This window comes from Schistocerca nitens, chromosome 2, assembly GCF_023898315.1.
Source record: "Schistocerca nitens isolate TAMUIC-IGC-003100 chromosome 2, iqSchNite1.1, whole genome shotgun sequence".
In the NCBI taxonomy this organism is placed as follows: domain Eukaryota; kingdom Metazoa; phylum Arthropoda; class Insecta; order Orthoptera; family Acrididae; genus Schistocerca; species Schistocerca nitens.
The window spans coordinates 331,992,651-332,014,581 of record NC_064615.1 but is presented as its reverse complement, the minus strand read 5'-3'; the positions used below and the strand labels follow the sequence as shown (position 1 = coordinate 332,014,581).

The 21,931-nt window shown below is 44.6% G+C and overlaps 1 protein-coding gene across 1 annotated transcript in view; it reads right to left on the bottom strand.

The window, feature by feature from the left end:
* LOC126235014 (protein bowel) overlaps positions 1-21,931 on the bottom strand; it is a gene marked incomplete at its 3' end in the record, with an annotated part of 287,325 nt that overhangs the window by 238,749 nt on the left and 26,645 nt on the right. The window contains exon 2 of the mRNA XM_049943749.1: positions 6,801-7,756. Coding sequence (XP_049799706.1) covers positions 6,801-7,753 — 953 coding nt within the window. The remainder of the gene's footprint in view (positions 1-6,800; positions 7,757-21,931) is intronic.

Here is a 21,931-nt window from a genome sequence, read left to right as displayed (position 1 = left end):
GGGCCGGTTTGCAGGCCCTCGCGGGCAGGTTTCGGCCAGCGAGCCGTAGTTTGGGTAACCCTGCTCTATAGGATCATGTGACCGTTCAGCTCTTTGGCAGATTTGGCGTTAAATCATGATTTATTACTATGTCGTAGGTTGGGCCAAAAAAATCACTGTTTGAAGATATTCTTCGTCTTATTCAATTCATGGCTGCACGCCTGCATTCCTCCAACGGAAAGACGCCAAGCTACATGTGCCTATGCCTAGGACTGCGGAGACGACGTTCACATTCGAACGGGCTCGAGATCTGCCGATACGTCGCACCGTTCCATACAATATCGAGCTTGTTCGAACAATCACGTGACATAGGACTCGCGCGGTACGTAAGAAACTACGAACCAGCGGCAACAATAAGCTATGGCTCTGATTAAAAAATAACAATTTCGTGAAACACTGGAAGAAACGGTATTGAATCCTATCAATGCGCGAATTCTGATTGTGTTTGTACAAATTTACGAGTTCTCGTACAGTACCTGTATGTACGGGTATATAAACATTTACGCTGATTTTTAAGTAAAGGTAAAAGATAGAGACGAAAATGTTGTCCTCCAAAAAATATTAGTTGACTCAACCCAGTATAATACTTTCAGTTGGGCCGAGCGGTTCTAGGCGCTTCAGTCTGTAACCGCGTGACCGCTATTGTCGCAGGTTCGAGTCCTGCCTCGGGCATGGATGTGTCTGATGTCCTTAAGTTAGTTAGGTTTAAGTAGTTCCAAGTTCTAGGGGACTGATGACCTCAGATGTTAAGGCCCATAGTGCTCAGAGCCATTTGAACCATTTCTGAGGAAGGGACTTGTAATGGCAGTTGGTTCTCCACAACTACTCAATTAGCAGCGGAAAGGAAGTGGCTTTCGAATGGAAACCACAAACGTTTGACTACAAGGCGACAAGTCAACCGAATCACCGAATTAGGTTAGTTAGGTTTAAGTAGTTCTAAGTTCTAGGGGACAGATGGCCTCCAATGTTAAGTCCCATAGTGCTCAGAGCCTTTTGAACCATTTTCTTCAAGGTGATTCATAATGTTTTCATGCTTGATCTGCGTTCAGTTTCTGACAGGCCATCCACTGGACCGTCTTACCCTTAATCTGAGCGGGTGCGATGAGAAGTTTCCCTTGTCAGTAATAAATGAAATGTCGCTCTGTACCGGGTACTTCCGAGAGGGACTGGACAACGCTAAGACGGGCCGGGCTGCGGTCCGCACACCCTGCACGCGTGAAGTTTGACACGCCGTGCCCGACCCTGACCTACACCTTGCATCGTCTCAAAAGAGGCAAAATCGCTACTCTTCGGACAAGACGGCACGCTTCTAGTCGGCTACTGTGCAGTTCCCGTGAACTGAAGACGTGCAGCTCTGTGTGCCGCTGCGCTATTCTCCTTCAGTTTTTTGTTGTGCTCCGCCAGGCATTGCGGCAATCACCACGCTTACGTCAGGCAGACAGTGTACGTTACTCTGCTCGTGGAAAGCACATCCTCCTCACCTCTCGGATACATCGTCTGCGGTTTCTACCGTGGTCTGAAGCGCATACGTCGACACGCGGGCGAACACCGTAACAGTCTCAGACGCGTGCTGGAATGCCTCACCGCAGCCACACTACGGCGTCCTCATACCGCCTACCCCGCATTCCCCCGTAATAACCGTCGGACGCGCATGGGAACCGCCGGACTGCCAGCCTCCAGAAGATGGACCTGCCGTAGATTTACGGCCGGAAAACCAGTGGAGAGGCGCCGCCACGGCTGCACAGGTAGGACCGCCACGGGAACCGTGCGTGCCATGCGCCCGCGGGCAGCGCGGCATCTGGGCCATTGTCCAATTAGGCGCAGTTAGGGGGCAACCATCAAACGGACGCTACGGCCGTGATGGATGGATATTCGCCCCGAAAGGCAGTGCGATTTCGGAACCCTCATCCACGGCTATTAAATCGCTGGCGCTTCTCCGGTTTCTCTCAACAAAGCCACTCTATCGAAGGGCCCTATTAAAATTTGACATTTTATCATTTCGTACAATGAAACTTTAAAGCCTCAGCAATTATTGTCTTATTTATATAAATCTTCACTAATAATAAAACTGTACAACCACGTGTTTGTCTGTCGGACTGTTTAAACACGCTAATCTCTAAACTACTACACGTATTTTCGTGGGATTTTCACAGGTTCAAAAATGGTTCAAATGGTTCCAAGCACTATGGGACTTAACATCTGAGGTCATCAGTCTCCTAGACTTAGAACTACTTAAACCTAACTAACCTAAGGACATCACACACATCCGTGCCCGAGGCAGGATTCGAACCTGCGACCGCAGCAGCAGCGCAGTTCTGGACTGAAGCGCCTAGAACCGCTCGGCCATTTTCACAGGTGACTTGAGCTTAACTGCGGGTAACGTATAGGCTTTATTTAATCAGAAACGAGTCGCGTAAAAAACAAATAGTGATTTATTGTTTTGTCGAAAACCGCCCTGTCTGGCTCTTTGTCTGAACACGTTAATCTGCAAACTAGTAGACAAATTTTCATGGAGTCTTCACAGATAACTTGAGAGTACCTCAGGGCAACATATAGGCATTATGTAATCAAAATCTGATCACAGAGCCGGCGGAGTAGCCGAGCGGTTCTAGGCGCTACAGCCTGGAACCGCGTGACCGCTACGGTCGCAGGTTCGAATCCTGCCTCGGGCATGGATGTGTGTGATGTCCTTAAGTTAGTTAGCTTTAAGTAGTTCTAAATTCTAGGAGACTGATGACCTCAGCAGTTAAGTCCCATAGTGCTCAGAGCCATTTGAACCATTTTTTTCTGATCACAGAAAAAAAAGATATCGTGGTTTGGTTTTATATGAAACCCTCGTGTCTGCGTGTTCCAGTATTCTCATGTCCAAAACTAGCCCAATAAACAATTTTTCACGGGGTTTTCACAGTAACTTCAGCGTAGCTTTGAGTGCCGTATAGGCTTTATTCAATCATAATCGAATCACGGAAATAAAGCAGCCGTAATTTAAAGTTATATACATACTAGTATTACAAATGCTAACCTAACTCTGTTACACTTTCACGAGTAGAACAATTTCAAGGAAATCTGGTATGCAAATAGTTTGAACCCTGAGGGAAAAAGTACTCTACTTCATAAAGTGTGTAGTACAAGGTATTTACTGCTTAGGAGAACACTACGCGAACGAGGGAAAATTTATATTCTTTGAAAAAGCTACTCAGCTTTGACTTTTGAACTTTATCATATTCATGAAAAATGCTTTTATTGCTTGATATGTGCTACGTAATAACATTCAACACAATCAATTCAATGATTATACAACCTTCAATCCATACTTCAAATTTCCATTATCAAATTCGAGAGTAACTCTGCCTGTTATGTCTACACAACTAAACTTCTGGATCGATTTCGATGAAATTTGGTATGGAGGTAGCTTGAACCTCGAGGAAGAACACAGACTACTTAATAAAGAAAAAAAGACCGCTAAGAGCGTGAAGTAGGGAATGGAAAATCTTTTTTTACCATCAGTAAACATCAACAACGTTTGAATAGCACGATGCACAGATGCGCACTTCTATCCATGCCCCTCTATATATACAGCTCAGCAGCAACGCGTTCTTTCCAGAGTTCGCAGAAGTGATGGTGAGTCCAGAAGAAGCACTTTAGAATCCTGGTAAGGAAAGGAAGAAGATTAGGGTTGAATGTCCCAACGACGACCATGTCCTTAAGGCCTTTTTATACGAGCGAATTTCTAATACAATAAAGTTGTTTGACATTGTTTCCTAGGTCGGAGACCCGAAGGGCAGGTTCAGCCGCCTTTGGAAAGGTTTTTCCGTCCTTCATGCACAACGCGATTTTCCCTTCGCGAAGTGTGAGCGTTTTCTGCTTAAGTACGTGTAGGTGACTTACTGTTGCAGACTGATGCTAAGTCAGAAGGTGCTTGCCAGTTTCCGCCGCCGAACATCACTAGCTTCAAAACGTTCACTGACCCCTGCTGGAGAAACGATGCATCTGTGACATTTTTGTCGTAAAATGATGCGTTTCTTTTCAACTCCCATAAAAGCTCTTAAATTGTGTATACATCATTTTTTAATCGTTGTGCAAAAAGTAGTATTTTTTTACGTCACAGTGTTACGGCGACGCGCTGGCATGAAAATACAGTACCGGCTCGGACGCGGTTATAGCAGTTCCATGAATGTAGCCACCACCCTAAAAAAAGTCCCTTCTTCTCCGGAAGTAAAGAGAACAATATAATCCAGTTTTGGGATATAAACTACAGTTTACTTTCAGTTCTCCGTAGTTTGGATGCAATTATACTGTCAATCCTCATTGGGACGCTTGCACATACTATGAGATGAATAGGATACACATATTAAAACATGAAGAACTCTTTTACTGAAACAAATTGTAATGCATAACTGGCATAACCAAATTTAGACTAAGAAGACTGATTGCCTGGAAGAAACACACGGCGGTAATGACATCCGCAGCAGACCCCAAGCAAATAGATACATAAAGCAAGCCTGGTGACTTCACAAAATATTCAGATATAGTCTAAAAGAAGAAAAAATCCAGGCAGACAGAAACAGCAGTTCTAATTTTATCACTCTATGGAGATTGTTAATGATAAGGCGTTATTTAAGTGAGAGCCACACGAAAACGAGATATATGGTAAAACAGAAAGTAGACCATTCATTACTTGAAAAGTATCCGTCATAACTGTTGAAACACGTATGTATTCAGTGTATTCATTAACAGCGATGGCGAGGCATGACAGAATCTCTGACCAGAGAGTTTTTTATCGTTGCTAGTCTGCGCTTGACCGCGCGAGAGTTCAGTTGCATGTAGGGAGTCGGTAGTTTCAGTTGCGAGGAAGTTGTTGTACGTAGCGAGTCGCGAGAGCATGTAGTAGCGCGCGAGAGACAGTCGCAGTTGTGTGTGAGGAGTCGGCGAGCGTCGACATGGGGCTCTGGTCAAGATTCGGGACAAGGTATATTTTTTAAATAAGGTAATGAAGCAGCATTGCGCACATGTGATAATGTAATGTATCTTAACAGTAATTAATTTGTTCAAGAATCGCCCCAATAATAATTTTGTTCTGAAAGCAATTTTTTAAGAAAATAATCATTACAATTGAAACAATACTTCCTATGCTTTTCCTGCCAGAATCAATTTATCAGATTTGCACAGGGCCTAAGGTCAGAGCAGATGACCTAATAAAATTTATCAGGTTGATCATAACGTTAATTTTGTGGGGACTTAATATTTTTGCACATTGTTATTATCATTGAGTTTTACTACTGTGGGAAGCTAACATTTGGCTCTATTTGCATTTTCATTCAATTCATATTATTTAAAAATAATTCCGGGGAGGTTACACTTAGCACGATGAGTATTCACATTTAAAATATTTGCTTTTTCATTTTTGCGGGGAGGTTACACTTGGTTCTATTCCCATTAACATTTAATTACTGTCTTTTCAAAATTCTCCAAAGAAATTACACTAATAATGTCCCTTTTTCAAAATTCTCCGGTGAAATTACAGTAATGTCCCCTTTTTTTCAAAATTCTCCGGCGAAATTAAACTAATACATCTATTTTCAAAAAATTCTCCGGGGAAGTTACACTGTTAATACATTTATCCCACTGTGAGATAAGACGGTCAATGTCTTCATGGAAAAAATGTCTGCAGCTGCCTGCGGAACCATCATTGTACCCAGGCGTGCATCTCTTTGTCCGAAGCAAATAGACCGCCATAAATGTCTTTCTTCACGGCTCCAAAAATATAGAAATCGCGTGGAGAGGGGTCAAACTGGTTAAAATGGCTCTAAGCACTATGGGACTTAACATCTGAGGTCATCAGTCCCCTAGACTTGGGACTACTTAAACCTAACTAACTTAAGGACATCACACACATCCATGCCCGAGGCAGGATTCGAACCTGCGACCGTAGCAGCAGCGCGGTCCCGCACTGAAGCGCCTAGGACCCCTCGGCCACCACGGCCGGCGAGAGGTGTCAGGACTAAAAGAAGGATGTGTAGGGGCTTTCCAGCGAAACTTCTACAGGGTAGTCGAAATAACCTTGGCAACAAGTAGGCGGCACTATACTGCCACAGAATGATGACGTCTGTCAACATTTCCGGCGGTTTGGACTTGATGCTGCGGTTCATATTTTGCAAAGTGACCACATATACGTTAATTGTGGCACCGTGTTCCAGAATGTCAATAGGCAGCGGACCCTTGCAGTCAATGAAAAAGGTCATCATGACTTTCCCGGAGCTGGGGCGCTACTTGTTTCAACTACGGCGCAGAAGTTTCGCTGGGAAGCCACTACACATCCCCCATACACGCCCGGTCTCCCCATGCGATTTCAATGTCTTTCGAAACCTGAAGAAAGACATTTGTGGCCGACTGTTTTCCATAAGGTTGGTTCAAATGGCTCTAAGCACTATGGGACTTAACTTCTAAGGTCATCAGTCCACTAGAATTTAAAACTACTTAAACCTAACTAACCTAAGAACATCCCACACATCCATGCCCGAGGCAGGATTCGAACCTGCGACCGTAGCGGTCGCGCGGCTCCAGACTGTAGGGCCTAGAACCGCTCGGCCACCCCGGCCGGCTTTCCATAAGGCATTGACCATTTAGTCTGACAGTGGGGTAAATGCATCTTTCATGGCGATTAGTTTTGAATAAAGTTTTCTCCTTCAATTTCATTGCCATTTGCCTCTAATAGTTTGCACACGCTACTGAATAAGCAAGGGAGGGCTGTGAAAACTGACCTGTGGTCCCTGAGATGGTCTTGTCTCCGGAACGCCTTGCCGCAGATGTCGCACGAGTAGGGCCGCTCGTCGGTGTGCGTGCGCTCGTGGATGAGCAGGTTGTAGGACTTGGTGAACTGGCGCTTGCAGAACTGGCAGATGAACTGCTTCTTGGGCCGCGAGGCTCGACCGGGCGCGCGCAGCAGCCGCCGGTCCAGGTGGTGGGCGGCGCTGACGGCTGCGTGGTACACCGAGCCGGGGAACGCGAAAGCTGCCGCGCCCGCGTAGGCGGCGGCGGCGGCGGCTGCCGCGGCGGCGGCCGAGGAGGGCCCGGGGGGCGGCGGCGGCACCACTGGGGGCGGCGCGCCCGGGCCCTGCGGGGGCGGGGGCGGCAGCACGGCCAGCGCCGCCAGCTCCTTGCGCTTGTCCGCCATCAGCGCCATCAGCTCGAAGCTGGAGGAGGAGCCGCCGCCCGCCGAGCCGCCGCCGGAAGCGGAGGCGGCGGAGGCCGGCGGGGGCGGTGCCGGTGGCTTCGCACCCGGCTTGCACCCTGGGTCTCCGGGGGGCGGCGGGGGCGGCGGGGGCGGGAAGGGCGCGCCGGCGCTGGCAGCTGCAGCGGCGGCGGCGTGCACGAAGCGAGAGGGCACCACCGGTACGAAGGCGGAGGACTCGCGGTGGTGGTGGGCGGCGGCCGCCGTCAGCGCCGCCAAGTGGCGGTGGTACAGAGACACTTCGAAGGCGGCGGCCGCGGCGGCGGCGGCTGCACTGCTGCCGCCCCCACCGCCGCCGCTGCCTCCGCTACCGGAAGCGGAGCTGCCGCCTCCGGAGCGAGAGCTGGACGCGCCCGGCGAAGAAAGCGTCGGGAATGGCGGGGGCGGAACTGGGGGCGGAAGGCCTGGTGGCGCACGTCCTGGCGGCGGCCGGGTGCATAGCTGCAGCGGCAGCTCCGACCGCTCCTGGCCCTCTATAGGCATCCTCTGCAACACAACACACACATACATATATTATCTGTTATACCACCCGTCGTTTTTTTAAGGGGGGTAGGAGGTCAAACGGGCCAACTTGGAGCAGGGGAGGCATCACAGGACATTTTAATTTCCAGTGTCTATACTTTTACAAATAAATTCATAAAACTTTGTCAGCATCATCAGGAAGGATTCAGGATTCACACTCATTGCAGTGGAAGTTCGAAAACATAACGAAATAATTTTTTTTACATGTGAAATTTCATCATTGTTTCACTTACTAATGGCTGCATTTGTTGCTATAGGTACACTTTTCTTCATAAGAGATTCTTCGATGAATTTTGCACAGCATACACACCATACTTACAGGTGTATGAAACTCTAGAATTTATTTAATTTATGAAAACACGAATGATCTGTTGTATTTTAAACTTCATGTTTAGAAAAAACATAAATTTTGTAGTTAATTACATCAATTTTTACCACAGTGTTTAATAGATTTGGAAAATTCTAGAGTTTCATACACCTTTAAGTATGGTTTGCATGCTGTGCAAAATTCATCGAACCATCTCTCTTACGCATGAAGAAAAGTGTACCTATAGCAACAAATGCTGCCATTAGTAAGTGAAAAAAATGATGAAATTTCACATGTAAAAAAATTACTTCGTTATGTTTTAGAACTTCCACAGCTATGAGTGTGAATTATGAATCCTTCCTGGTCATGCTGACAAAGTTTTATGAATTTATTTGTAAAAGTATAGACAGTGGAAATTAAAATGTCCTGTGGTGCCTCTCCTGCTCCAAGTCGGCCCGTTTGACGTCCGACCCCCCTTAATATGAGGTGGTAGCAGTCCAGCATTCCGTTACCATGTTTTAAAATATTAGGATCAATATAAAATACTTGACAATAATTTAATACGAGGGCGTGGTGAAAAGTAATGCATTCGAATTTTTTACGTCAAAACCCTTATCATTTTTTAAATAAAACAGACTTTTTCAACATTCCACATCATACTTCTTACCTATATGTTTATCTCTCAACACGGTTACCGTCGCGACGAGCAAATTTCTTGTTGATACCTTCACTGCAGAATGTCTGACTTTGTTGACGGAGCCACAACCTCACCTCTGCTTGCATTGCTTCATCACTACCAAGTTGTTCTTTAAGTTTTGCAAACAGATGAAAAATCGGGTGCGGCCAAGTCGGGACTGTATGGATGATTATCGAGGACACTGTACCCAAGGCCTCGGATAGTCGGAGATGTCGCAGTACATGTGTGTGACCTGGAACTGCCATCCTGAAGGAGACGATTCTCCACGTGCGGACGGACGTTTTCCTGCAGTTAGAAACTCGATTACAGCAAGCTCTTTCTCACAAACTGCCTTGTCACACGCTACAATCCCGAGCCCTCTAGCGGCAAGGGGTTGCAGCTTGCTTCAGAGAAGCGCAAAAGTCCACCGAATAAAAAGCACAACGTGTAATCCTCAATCGATATTGAAAGCAGAATAAACTATTCCGAGATATTAGTTTTCAGCACACCCTCAACATTACATTTGCGTAAAAATATTATCAAAAATTGTGACATTAAAGCGAGACATATTTGCTGTTATCTTCTTCAAAGGAGAGAAATGCTTCTGAGAAGGTGAATATGATAAACGAGAACGAAAATTCACTGAACTAGAAGGACGTGTGTCGGAAAAACAACAGTTACGAAGATCAACTGTCCTGTGCGGGCGTGGTCGGCGGCGGGTTTGGAAAGCACACGAGTGGGCGTTCGGCTCCGAAAGCCCATATCGATGATGTTTCGTTGAATAGCTCGCACGCTGACATTTGTTGACGGCCCAGCATTGAAATCTGCAATAATTTGCGGCAGATCCCTGATATTCACGGTACACTCGTGAAATGGGCGTACGGGAAAATCCCAACTTCTTCGCGACCTCGGATATGCTGTGAGCCATAGCTTGTTCGCCCACTATAGCACCACGTTCAAACTCACTTGAATCTTGAAACCTGCCATTGTAGCAGCAGTAATCGATCTAACAACTGCGTCAGACACTTGTTGTCTTGTATAGGCGATGCCGACCGGTGCGCTGCATTATACCTGTTTACACATCTCTGTACTTGAATACGCATGCCTATACTAGTTTTTTTGGTGCTTCAGTGTAAGTCTCTTATACAACTCCTAGCAGCCTGCAACAGGAATTGTCAAGGGACCTGTAGAATGTTAATGCGTCGGGCATGGTGATCTACTGGTGAAGCGCGTGGCTTGATACCAAAAGGCGCGGGATGGAGTCCCAACTGGACTACGGGAAGTTTCAGTTTGACTTTAGCCTTCACCTCTAAAAACTGTAGGTCTCTTCCCCCGATTGGATAATTGGGGTACATTATGGTCAAGCAGGTCGACGAAGAGGCGACCAATTGAAAGACTTGCACTCGGCTATTGATACACACGATATAAATTATTATTGTGTTAATCTGGGAGAGGAGGAGGATATTAGTGTTTAACGTCCCGTCGACAACGAGGTCATTAGAGACGGAGCGCAAGCTCGGGTGGGGGAAGGATGGGGAAGGAAATCGGCCGTGCCCTTTTAAAGGAACCATCCCGGCATTTGCCTGAAGCGATTTAGGGAAATCACGGAAAACCTAAATCAGGATGGCCGGAGACGGGATTGAACCGTCGTCCTCCCGAATACGAGTCCAGTGTGCTAACCACTGCGCCACCTCGCTCGGTAATCTGGTAGAGAAGCGACTTACACAGCATGTATAAAATATAGCTTTTTTTTCAAAGATCTGATTGTAGTGAGAAAGTGATAAAGTATAACAGGAATCACATGAATTATTCAAAAATTATATCAGTTTTGTAGGATATTACAGACAATAAATGAAGAAATAACTTGGTCTCAGTGAAGTTCATTTAGAACGCAACATATGTAGATTCTAATATCCACTCGATACCAAGCCCATTACAGACGGAAGCTGCTTCCTTTGGTTAAGAAAGAAGAAAAGAAGTAGGGATAACCAGATGGAGATACGAACCTCGCTCCTTTCGGTTTATGAAACCAGTTGGGCACCCGCCAGGATTCACTGCAATGTAGAAACTACAGCAAGCATGCAGACGATGAAACAAACGATTTTTCTAGATTCGGTACAAGTACTCTTTTGAACTATATTGATATAATAGTTTGAAATATCCAAGGTTAAACCATCTCCAGGAACTGAGGTCGCGACACCACCCTAAAGAAATGGATCTCAGAGTCATAGGTTTCTAAACTTGTTGACGGTAAGAACTACCTGTCCAGCTGTCGAGCGAGTTTCACTCGCCGGGTCCGTATCTCGTGCTACGGCTGCCGTGGAGCCGGAGAAAGCGGCCAGCCGTGCCTCGGGCCGGGTACGCACTCAGTAATCGCCACTACGGCGCGCTGCGTAGCTTTCAGGACGGGAATGGACAGGTCTCTGCCACTTCCTCGCGAGTCCTTGTATTACCGCTGTTGTGTACTCCTAGTTTCCCTGCTATTTCCTTCCTGCATCTCACATATCTGTCACGGTGTCCTTCTCACTTTCTTTGTTGTTGTCGTGGTCTTCAGTCCTGAGACTGGTTTGATGCAGCTCTCCATGCTACTCTATCCTGTGCAAGCTTCTTCATCTCCCAGTACCTACTGCAACATACATCCTTCTGAATATGCTTGGTGTATTCATCTCTTGGTCTCCCCCTACGATTTTTACCCTCCACGCTGCCCTCCAATGCTAAATTTGTGATCCCTTGATGCCTCAGAACATGTCCTACCAATCGATCCCTTCTTCTAGTCAAGCTGTGCCACAAGCTTCTCTTCTCCCCAATCCTATTCAATACCTCCTCATTAGTTATGTGATCTACCCATCTAATCTTCAGCATTCTTCTGTAGCACCACATTTCGAAAGCTTCTATTCTCTTCTTGTCCAAACTATTTATTGTCCATGTTTCACTTCCATACATGGCTACACTCCATACAAATACTTTCAGAAATGACTTCCTGACACTTAAATCAATACTCGATGTTAACAAATTTCTCTTCTTCAGAAACGCTTCCCTTGCCATTGCCAGTCTACATTTTATATCCTCTCTAATTCGACCATCATCAGTTATTTTGCTCCCCAAATAGCAAAACTCCTTTACTACTTTAAGTGTCTCATTTCCTAATCTAATACCTTCAGCATCTCCCGACTTAATTCGACTACATTCCATTATCCTCGTTTTGCTTTTGTTGATGTTCATCTTATATCCCCCTTTCAAGACGCTATCCATTCCGTTCAACTGCTCTTCCAAGTCCTTTGCTGTCTCTGACAGAATTACAATGTCATCGGCGAACCTCAAGGTTTTTATTTCTTTTCCATGGATTTTAATACCTACTCCGAATTTTTCTTTTGTTTCCTTCACTGCTTGCTCAATATACAGAAAGAATAACATCGGGGAGAGGCTACAACCCTGTCTCACTCCCTTCCCAACCACGGCTTCCCTTTCATGCCCTCAACTCGTATAACTGCCATTTGGTTTCTGTACAAATTATAAATAGCCTTTCGTTCCCTGTATTTTAGCCCTGCCACCTTCAGAATCCGAAAGAGAGTATTCCAGTCAACATTGTCAAAAGCTTTCTCTAAGTCTAGAAATGCTAGAAACGTAGGTTTGCCTTTCCTTAATCTTTCTTCTAAGATAAGTCGTAAGGTCAGTATTGCCTCACGTGTTCCAGTGTTTCTACGGAATCCAAACTGGTCTTCCCCGAGGTTGGCTTCTATTAGTTTTTCCATTCGTCTGTAAAGAATTCGTGTTAGTATTTTGCAGCTGTGACTTATCAAACTGATAGTTCGGTAACTTTCACATCTGTCAACACCTGCTTTCTTTGGGATTGGAATTATTATATTCTTCTTGAAGTCTGAGGGTATTTCGCCTGTCTCATACATCTTGCTCACCAGATGGTAGAGTTTTGTCAGGACTGGCTCTCCCAAGGCTGTCAGTAGTTCTAGTGGAATGTTATCTACTCCCGGGGCCTTGTTTCGACTCAGGTCTTTCAGTGCTCTGTCAAACTCTTCACGCAGTATCATATCTCCCATTTCATCTTCATCTACATCCTCTTCCATTTCCATAATATTGTCCTCAAATACATCGCCCTTGTATAGACCCTCTACATACTCCTTCCACCTTTCTGCTTTCCCTTCTTTGCTTAGAACTGGATTTCCATCTGAGCTCTTGATATTCATACAAATGGTTCTCTTTTCTCCAAAGGTCTCTTTAATTTTCCTGTAGGCAGTATCTATCTTGCCCCTAGTGAGATAAGCCTCTACATCCTTACATTTGTCCTCTAGCCATCCCTGCTTAGCCATTTTGCACTTCCTGTCGATCTCACTTTCTTATGCTCCCCCAAAAATTATTCATGCTTGCTATCCAACGTCTTCACGTTCTTCAGCCTCTCACTGCACCTTCTCTATAGCTACCATCAAGCTGTATTTACTACAGCCCTGTGATGTTCTGATCGACGCCATTCCTTTCTGTTTGACGGTTGCTGACGCACTGAAGCGCCAAGGAAACTGGTATAGGCATGCGTATTCAAATATAGAGGTATGTAAACAGGCAGAATACGGCGCTGCGGTCGACAACGCCGATATAAGACGTGTCAGGCGCAGTTGTTAGATCGGTTACTACTGCTACAATGGCAGGTTATCAAGATTTAAGAGTGTTCGAACGTGGCGTTATAGTCGGCGAAGCATCTCCGAGGTAGCGATGAAGTGGGGATTTTCACGAATATACCGTGAATATCCGGTAAAACGTCAAATCTCTGACATCGCTGCGGCCGGAAAAAGATCCTGCAAGAACGGGACCAACGACGACTGAAGAGAATCGTTCAACGTGACGGAAGTGCAATCCTTCCGCCAATTGCTACAGATTTTAGTGCTGAGCCATCAACAAGTGTCAACGTGCGACCCATTCAACGAAACATCATCGATATGGGCTTTTGGAGTCGAAGTCCCATTCATGTACCCTTAACAACTGCGCGACGCAAAGCCTTACGCCTGGCCTGGGCCCGTCTTTACCGACACTGGAGTGTTGATGATTGGAAACATGTTGCCTGGTCGGACGAGTCTCGTTTCAAATTGTATCGGGTGGGTGGACGTGCACGGGTATGGAGACAACCTCATAAATCCATGGATCCCGCTTGTCAGCAGGGGTACTGTTCAAGCTGATGAATGCTCTGTAAAGATGTCGTGCGTATGCAGTTGGCGTGATATGGGACCCCTCATACGTCTAGATACGACTCTGACAGGTGACACGTATGTAAGCACCCTGTCTGATCTCCTGCATCCATTAATGTCCATTGTCCATTCCGACAGACTTGGGCAATTTCAGTGGGGCAATGCGACACCCTACATGTCCAGAATTTCTACAGAGTGGCTTCAGGAACACTCTTTTGAGTTTAAACAATTCCGCTGGACACCATACTCCCTAGACACGGACATTATTGAGCATATCAGGATTGCCTTGCAACGTGCTGTTCAGAACGTATTTATGGACAGCTCTGCAGGATTCCTGGTGTCAGTTCCCTCCATCACTACTTCAGACAGTAGTTGGGTCCATGCCAAGTCGTGTTGCGGCACTTCTGCGTGCGTGCGGGTGAGGGGGGGAAGGCTATACGATATTAGGGAGAGGTCCCATTTTCTTTTGCTCTGTAGTGTATCTTCTTGAATAAAAAGGGAAGACCGTACCTAACACCCTGCCTTAATGTGATCCCTTTTTTTTTTTTTTTTTTTTTTTTTTAGTAGTTGCTGTGTATATGACTTCTATAGAAGCAAGAGAGAGACATCATAGAAAAGTACAAGAGGCTTACGTGCAGAAATAGTTATATCATGGATGAAACTTGACACTAGTGTAGTTCATCAAGGAACTTAAATGTAGACACTAAAAACAAATTTATTAACAACTTTGTCTGGAGCATGGCTCTGTATGAGTTGTAAAATTGGAAATTAGTGGTAAGGACTATGGAACCAAACTGCTGAGGTCATCGGTCCATAGGCATCGCGCTACTTAATCTAACGTAAACTAACTTACACTCGGAACACCACACACACCCCCATGTCCGAGGGAGGACTCGAACCTCCGACGGGGGGAGCCGCGTGAACCGTGACAAGCCGCCTCAGAGTTGGAAACTTGGACAATTGGTGCATGTGACAAGCAACGTCTAGAGGCATTTGAAATGTGGTGCTGGAGTAGGACGGAAAAAGGTCTCGTAGAGAGCAATACTCACAAACGAAGAAATTCTTAGAAGAATGGGTCAAAACAAGCACAGAGGAAAAAAAATGGTTCAGATGGCCCTGAGCACTATGGGACTTAACTTCTGAGGTCATCAGTCCCCTAGAACTTAGAACTACTTAAACCTAACTAACCTAAGGAGATCACACACATCCATGCCCGAGGCAGGATTCGAACCTACGACCGTAGCGGTCGCGCGGTTCCAGACTGTAGCGCCTAGAACCGCTCGGCCACCCCGGCCGGCAATACAGAGGACAACAGATCAATTAATTATGCACTTCTACCGACACAACAACAGATTTCTAGTTCATGTAATGGAAGAAATGATACGAAGCAAGAGAGGAAGAGGAAGATCTAGACTGCAATACTCCATACAGGTCAGATAAGATGTACGTATCTGAAGGCTATTACAAGGACACGAAGAAATTAAAAGCGGACAGAGACAAGAACTGCTACTGTCCATCCAAGATGCTATTAGCATTCGGCGGAGCAACTGCATTTACATTGCTTTCGGCTTGGCAGCACGTTCGCGTTTGAATGTGATCGGCTCTACGTCGTACGAGGGACTGAGAAGAAGTAAAATTAAAGGACTCACATTTCAGCAATGCTGATCAGGTATCTATTAAAGAAAACTTTAATTCTTATGGCATTTGTTCGAACGCTGTGCACCGAACTGGGGATTTTCTCCTTTTGCCCCTGTAACTAGGTACCTGAATCTGTGTACTCTCTATATTTTGTACTGATAGTGACGTTGTAACTTCTTGTATTTTTCTCTCAGCTTTTTTTCCTGTTCACCTTTAAACCACGTTTATAGCGGACAATCTTCACTTTAACTACCATCCCGTGGGGCTACAATCTTTCGGATAAGAAAATATGTCATTAGTATATCTCACATTATTAACGGGGTTGTCAGTTGCTATTACGACGAAACATATTAAAGAGCTGTGATGACAAGATGTGTGCCCTGTAAACGCAACTCTTTGCCTTTCAAAATTTTCTGAAATCTGTCCGTTCCCATTGTTGGTGTCGTGATGAGTCCTTCCATTGGCACATTCTAGAATAGTTTTATGAACAAGCGTGTTTCTTTCACAAACGTTTTCTACGAATGTGATTTTAAAAGTTCGACGATGAGGGCTCAATTTCACCTTAAAATTGTTCCAAATAAACTGAACCAAGTTAATCTACTTTTATCACGATAAGAACTACCTACCAAGCTAATCGCATGCCGAGAAACCACTGCGTTTAGAACACGAGAATCTCCCTTTGTAGTTGCTAGTTTTTCACTACTTTTAATCAGTCTCAAAAGTTAGGAGACGGCGATCCACCCAGTGTTTCGACAGTGCAAAGTGGTACAGTCCTCTGCTGGCCACTAAAAGCAACTTATTCTGCAGAAGTAGACAATGAACGTCCATATGCCGCTGATCTGGTGGCGGTAGCAACTAATCGCAGGAAACGCAGATGACAGATTGTGATTCATTGGAAAAACCCTCAGGAAATGTAGTCCCACCACAAAGGCTGTAGCTTGCAAAACTGTCGTTCGACCAGTACTTAAACGTTGCTCGTCAGTATGGGATCCGTACCAGATACAATTGAGAGAGAAAATAGGGAAGATCCGAAGAAGAGCATTTCGTAAAAACGAAAGAGTCACAGGCATGATCAACCAACTCCAGAGGCAGACGCTGCAAGAGAGGCGTTTTTCACCACAGTGTCGTTTACTGTTAAAAGTTGCGACAGCGTACGTTCCTAGAAGAGTCAACAGATATAATGCTTTCTCTTACGTATATCTCGTGAAAAGACCGTAAAGATAAAAATCAGAGAGTCCGCAGCTCGTGGTCGTGCGGTAGCGTTCTCGCTTCCCGCGCCCGGGTTCCCGGGTTCGATTCCCGGCGGGGTCAGGGATTTTCTCTGCCTCGTGATGACTGGGTGTTGTGTGATATCCTTAGGTTAGTTAGGTTTAAGTAGTTCTAAGTTCTAGGGGACTGATGACCACAGATGTTAAGTCCCATAGTGCTCAGAGCCATTTAAAATCAGAGAGATTCATTTCCACGCAGAGGCTTAAGCCGGTATTACACTATCATATTTCTTTGACAAGGAAGATATGTCAAATATTTATATCAAAGAAATTTGATGGTGTAATAGGGAACCTTGTCAAATCTCGCCTGTCGTCAAATAAATATGATCAAATCTAGGGCCTCGCTGCAGGCGACATATGTCCACAATTGCGGCTACTGCCATCCACCTATCCATCTGCAAACACCCTGGCAGCTTTTGAGCAAGCCGGAATAGAGGATGTGGTCACACTCTAAAATAAAAAATTTCGTATCTTTCCATATTACTTTGTCTATTTATGAACTCTGGCTGCCACAGGTTAAAAAGCGCTTCCCCTGTATCGTAGTTTTTATTAATTTTGTAGTTGTTAGAACACTAATTCCATTAATTAAATTATTCAAAAATAAAAATAGTTCTTAATGCCCATATAGTGTACTAAACATTTATTTGCCTTTACATATTCCCCTTCACAACTTTATAAATCGCTTCACCCGTTCCTGGAATTATTTTGATTAATGTGCAATGTGATATTCGAGTGCTGTGTTGTAAACTGAGAAGCTCTCTCCTGTATCAAGAAAGCCCTGTTTTCTGCAGGTATAGCATTTTTCAAGAGAGTATTATGTTTTGTAATTTGAGAAGCCACTGTACTGAGCAAATACTGAAATACAATCTCATCCATTCGTAAGTAATTTATATATAAGACTTGATGTCCTCTACTTGCAGCTCTCGCAACAAATTTTGCTGAATTCTTTTACTATCTCGAAGTAATACCTATGGCTCCATCCAAGTATGTTTCCTTTTTTTCCGCCGCTTTTCTTCCAAATTCACCCACAATGCAACTGTGGTACTAGCAACTGCAGCGCATAATAAGTTGTTATTCGCAATCTTGAAATTTGACGAGAAATATGACGACAATTAGTAATCGCGAAAGCCTTACGGAGATGATAGATAAACTCCAGTGGAAGACTCTGCAGGAGTGGCGCTCAGTAGCTCGGTACGGGCTTTTGTTGATGTTTCGAGAATATACCTTCACCGAGGAGCCAAGCAGTATATTGCTCCCTCCTACGTATATCTCGCGAAGAGACCATGAGGATAAAATCAGAGAGATTGGAGCCCACACAAAGGCATACCGACAATCCTTCTTTCCACGAACAATAAGAGACTGGAATAGAAGGGAGAACCGATAGAAGTACTCAAGGTACCCTCCGCCACACATCGTCAGGTGGCTTGCGGAATATGGATGTACGTGCAGATGTAGATGTAGACAATGTAATACCCCTTTTAGCGCCACGTCAAAGAGCTTTGTCAAAGAAATTTGATGAATATTTAATCATATTTATTTGTCAAAGAAATACGATAGTGTAATACCGGCCTTACCGGGAATTGTTCTCCCCGCGAGCTATTCGCGACTGGAACAGGAAGCGGGTAATCAACAGTGGTACACAAAGTACCCTCCGCCACACGCTATAAGGCGGCTTCTGGAGTATAGATTTAGATGGAGAAGTAAATGAACCTTCTCTCCAGGTGGGAAGCAGTGTTTATCTGTTCCAGCACCAGTCATAAAAAGCAGGCTGTCTTCGTTCTCCCCACTGTTTCCGGTCATCAACACTGCGGTGGTTAGCAGGAGTGCTATTAAAAACACAAAAAGTATTTGCTGTTGCTCTTCCTGGTCTTTTTCTAGGAATGGTGATATGAAACCTTGCCAGACTGCTGCTCTTCCTGGTCCTTTTCTAAGAATGGTGATATGAAACCTTGCCGAACTGCTTGACGCCTTACAGACCCGTATTTATTGCTAAAGTGTCCTCGCCTTGTCAAAGCCGCGCGATGAAATGGGTACCCTTATTGGGGCCACAGCTGCGGTTGACTCCGAGGTCCCCGGGCGCGTGGCGTCGCCTGGTGTCGACTTGCAGTCTCACGTTTCGGCCTCTCCAGTCCCCACCAGCTGATGGAGACAAACCACCAGCCGCCGACTACAGTTTCTCTGTCACGCGAGCGCCTCGGCGCGGAGGAAACAGAGCGAACCGGACGTCAGCACTAGGACGGGCGTTGCCACACAACCCGGGACGCCTCCATACTACAACTGAAACCATTTTTTATCTGTTCTAATATCGATTACCCTTCCTAAATATAAAAATAACTTGGAGACATCAACCACGTAACGTGCAGAATTCCTTTTCGCCCTGATGGCAGCAGCGACGCAAGTGCCTTGGGATCCACGAGATACAGATAATATTTAGACGGCACTCTTAGTTCTAAATTGTATCTGCCCGTCATACGGCATCAATTACTTGTGGCTGACAAGTCCTTTCGACAATACATACAGGCTGCAGACCCACGTTAGAAGAAGTCAATGTGTAAACTCCATGAACGAGGTCCTTAACTGATCAATTTCTGAAGACTCAATACTCTTAGGTTCGTGTCCTACTTTTCCTAAGCATTTCAAATTAAATGTTGTGTCCGATGGCGTTTCGAGACACACAGCCAGCGAACTGAAAAAAAAAGGAAAATGGATTCGTGTTCAGGAATAGAAGAGCACAGACCATTTAATAGTTAAGAGAGTATAGTAACATTTAATGTGTGGAGGCAGTATTGCATTTCTTGCTAAGTTTGGCCATGGGTGATATTTAGGCCCAACCACACTACGTCTGGAACGTTTCGAGCAATTTCGACAAAACATGCTATACATATAACTTACTATGTGAAAACAGAAAAATCGCTAAAAAGAGGTTTGGAGCCAAACCGAGGGCGTTACTGCATCGTCTGGTGAAACGGATCCGTGAACTGCAGCGTGCCTTAAAGACGACGGCTACGGAAGCGAATGGTCCCAACATGTATCGTTACTGGCGAGGGAAACACAACACATCCTTCGATAACAACGGACTGTCCTCGCTTCCGTTTCTCGAAAACACCAAACGACGGACAACTGGTGCGTATGTAGAATGTAAGCACAGTACAAACTTTTCTGCATAGAAAGTGCTTGATTAGTTGTCATCGTGGTAGTAATAATCTCCTTCATTTTACGTTTATATACAACCGGCTCCGAACATCACGCTCATTAACATATTCAAGCATTCCTTGTACTAAGTAAACATGGCTGCGGCGTCGCGATATTGAATAAACGACTAAGTAATGTTTCATGCGGAATGTTGGCAGGAAGGTCGCTTATGAGGGACACGTGCTCTCCAGAGACACCACAGAGAGCTGTAGACAGTAAAGTAAGTGATACTACGTGTTTACTGTAATATGTACTGGCACTCTGACGTAAATGTGGTGACGAGCGCTAACCTACTGTGACACACTGCCAAGAAAGGCTGAAGCCGTTTAGGAGTAATGAATGTGAAGATTAGCAACTACTGAAGAATTTGCACACCTCGGGGTGAACATTTCTCACCAAGACATCCACCCCTATCGGTCAACTGCCACAAATCAGCCTAGCAGCCGCTAATACTATGGGTTTGAGACTAATAACGATTATTTATACATGTCGCCTCCATTTAACTATCATCTCTCTTGCTTTTGGTGTTATACGGCTATCCTACCTTCTGCAGTATTTTTTTTTATTTAGATAGTGGGCTACATGCATTCTAGGTTTGACTGAAATATCTTCTTGCGTTCGAGAGTTATGCGTATATGGCACCCCCTTCCTTTCTCTACCCTACCTCCTCCTCCATCCCTAGGAATGTTAGTTGTGTCCTATTTTCACTGATTTCTCTGTTTTCACACAATAAGTTATATGTATATCATGTTTTGTCGAGTCCGCAGCTCGTGGTCGTGCGGTAGCGTTCTCGCTTCCCACGCCCGGGTTCCCGGGTTCGATTCCCGGCGGGGTCAGGGATTTTCTCTGCCTCGTGATGACTGGGTGTTGTGTGATGTCCTTAGGTTAGTTAGGTTTAAGTAGTTCTATGTTCTAGGGGACTGATGACCATAGATGTTAAGTCCCATAGTGCTCAGAGCCATTTTTTGATGTTTTGTCGAAATTGTTCGAAACATTCCAGACGTAGTCTGGTTGAGGTTCAGTTTTACCCATGACCAAAGTTAGCAAGAAATGCAATACTCCATCCACTCATTAAATGTTACTATACTCACTTAATTATTAAATGATTTGTGCTCTGCTATTCCTGAACACGAATCCATCTTTCTTTTTTTTTCCAGTTCGCTGGCTGTGTGTCTCGAAACACCATCAGGACACAACATTTTAGTCAAGTACATCTCTTCCGCTTAAAACTGTCTTACATAATAAAACACGACATTCTCATTTATTAATTATATAACTTGATTTTATTGTTACTGTCCGAAAATAACTGAAATCATTTTGCCCACGTAAAAGGAGATGAAACTATATTTAATTACTGCAAATTATTCTTAAGTTTGTTTCTTTAGCTTATACCTTAGTATGATTTTAGTATTTATATGAATGATATCTAATTTGATTGCGAAGGCAGCATTCTTTAAATGCGAAAATATTACAAGTAACGTCAAACATATTGTCTCTAAAGAAAAATATTGCTTTTTAAGTTTAAATTTAATTTGTAATTTAAAGTTAATTTAAGTTGAAAACTTTATTTATTCCTTAGCAAATAAATTCCGAAATACAGAAACCCTATAACGTTCTAAATAATGCACGCAATGACGTGGCGATTGTCTGTCGCCTTTCAAGAGTAATTTAATTCTAAATAACATTACAAGAGAATTAGACATCAAAGATAATTTTCGACGCAAAAGTAAATGCTAAATGCTTAGCCTTCACTAATGACTTAAATAACACTACATAAGAAAGCATTGTAGATAATATATACAAGACAGTATCAACAGCAGGGCTTGAGATATAGCCCGAGAAAATGCATTCCATGTAAGATCTGCA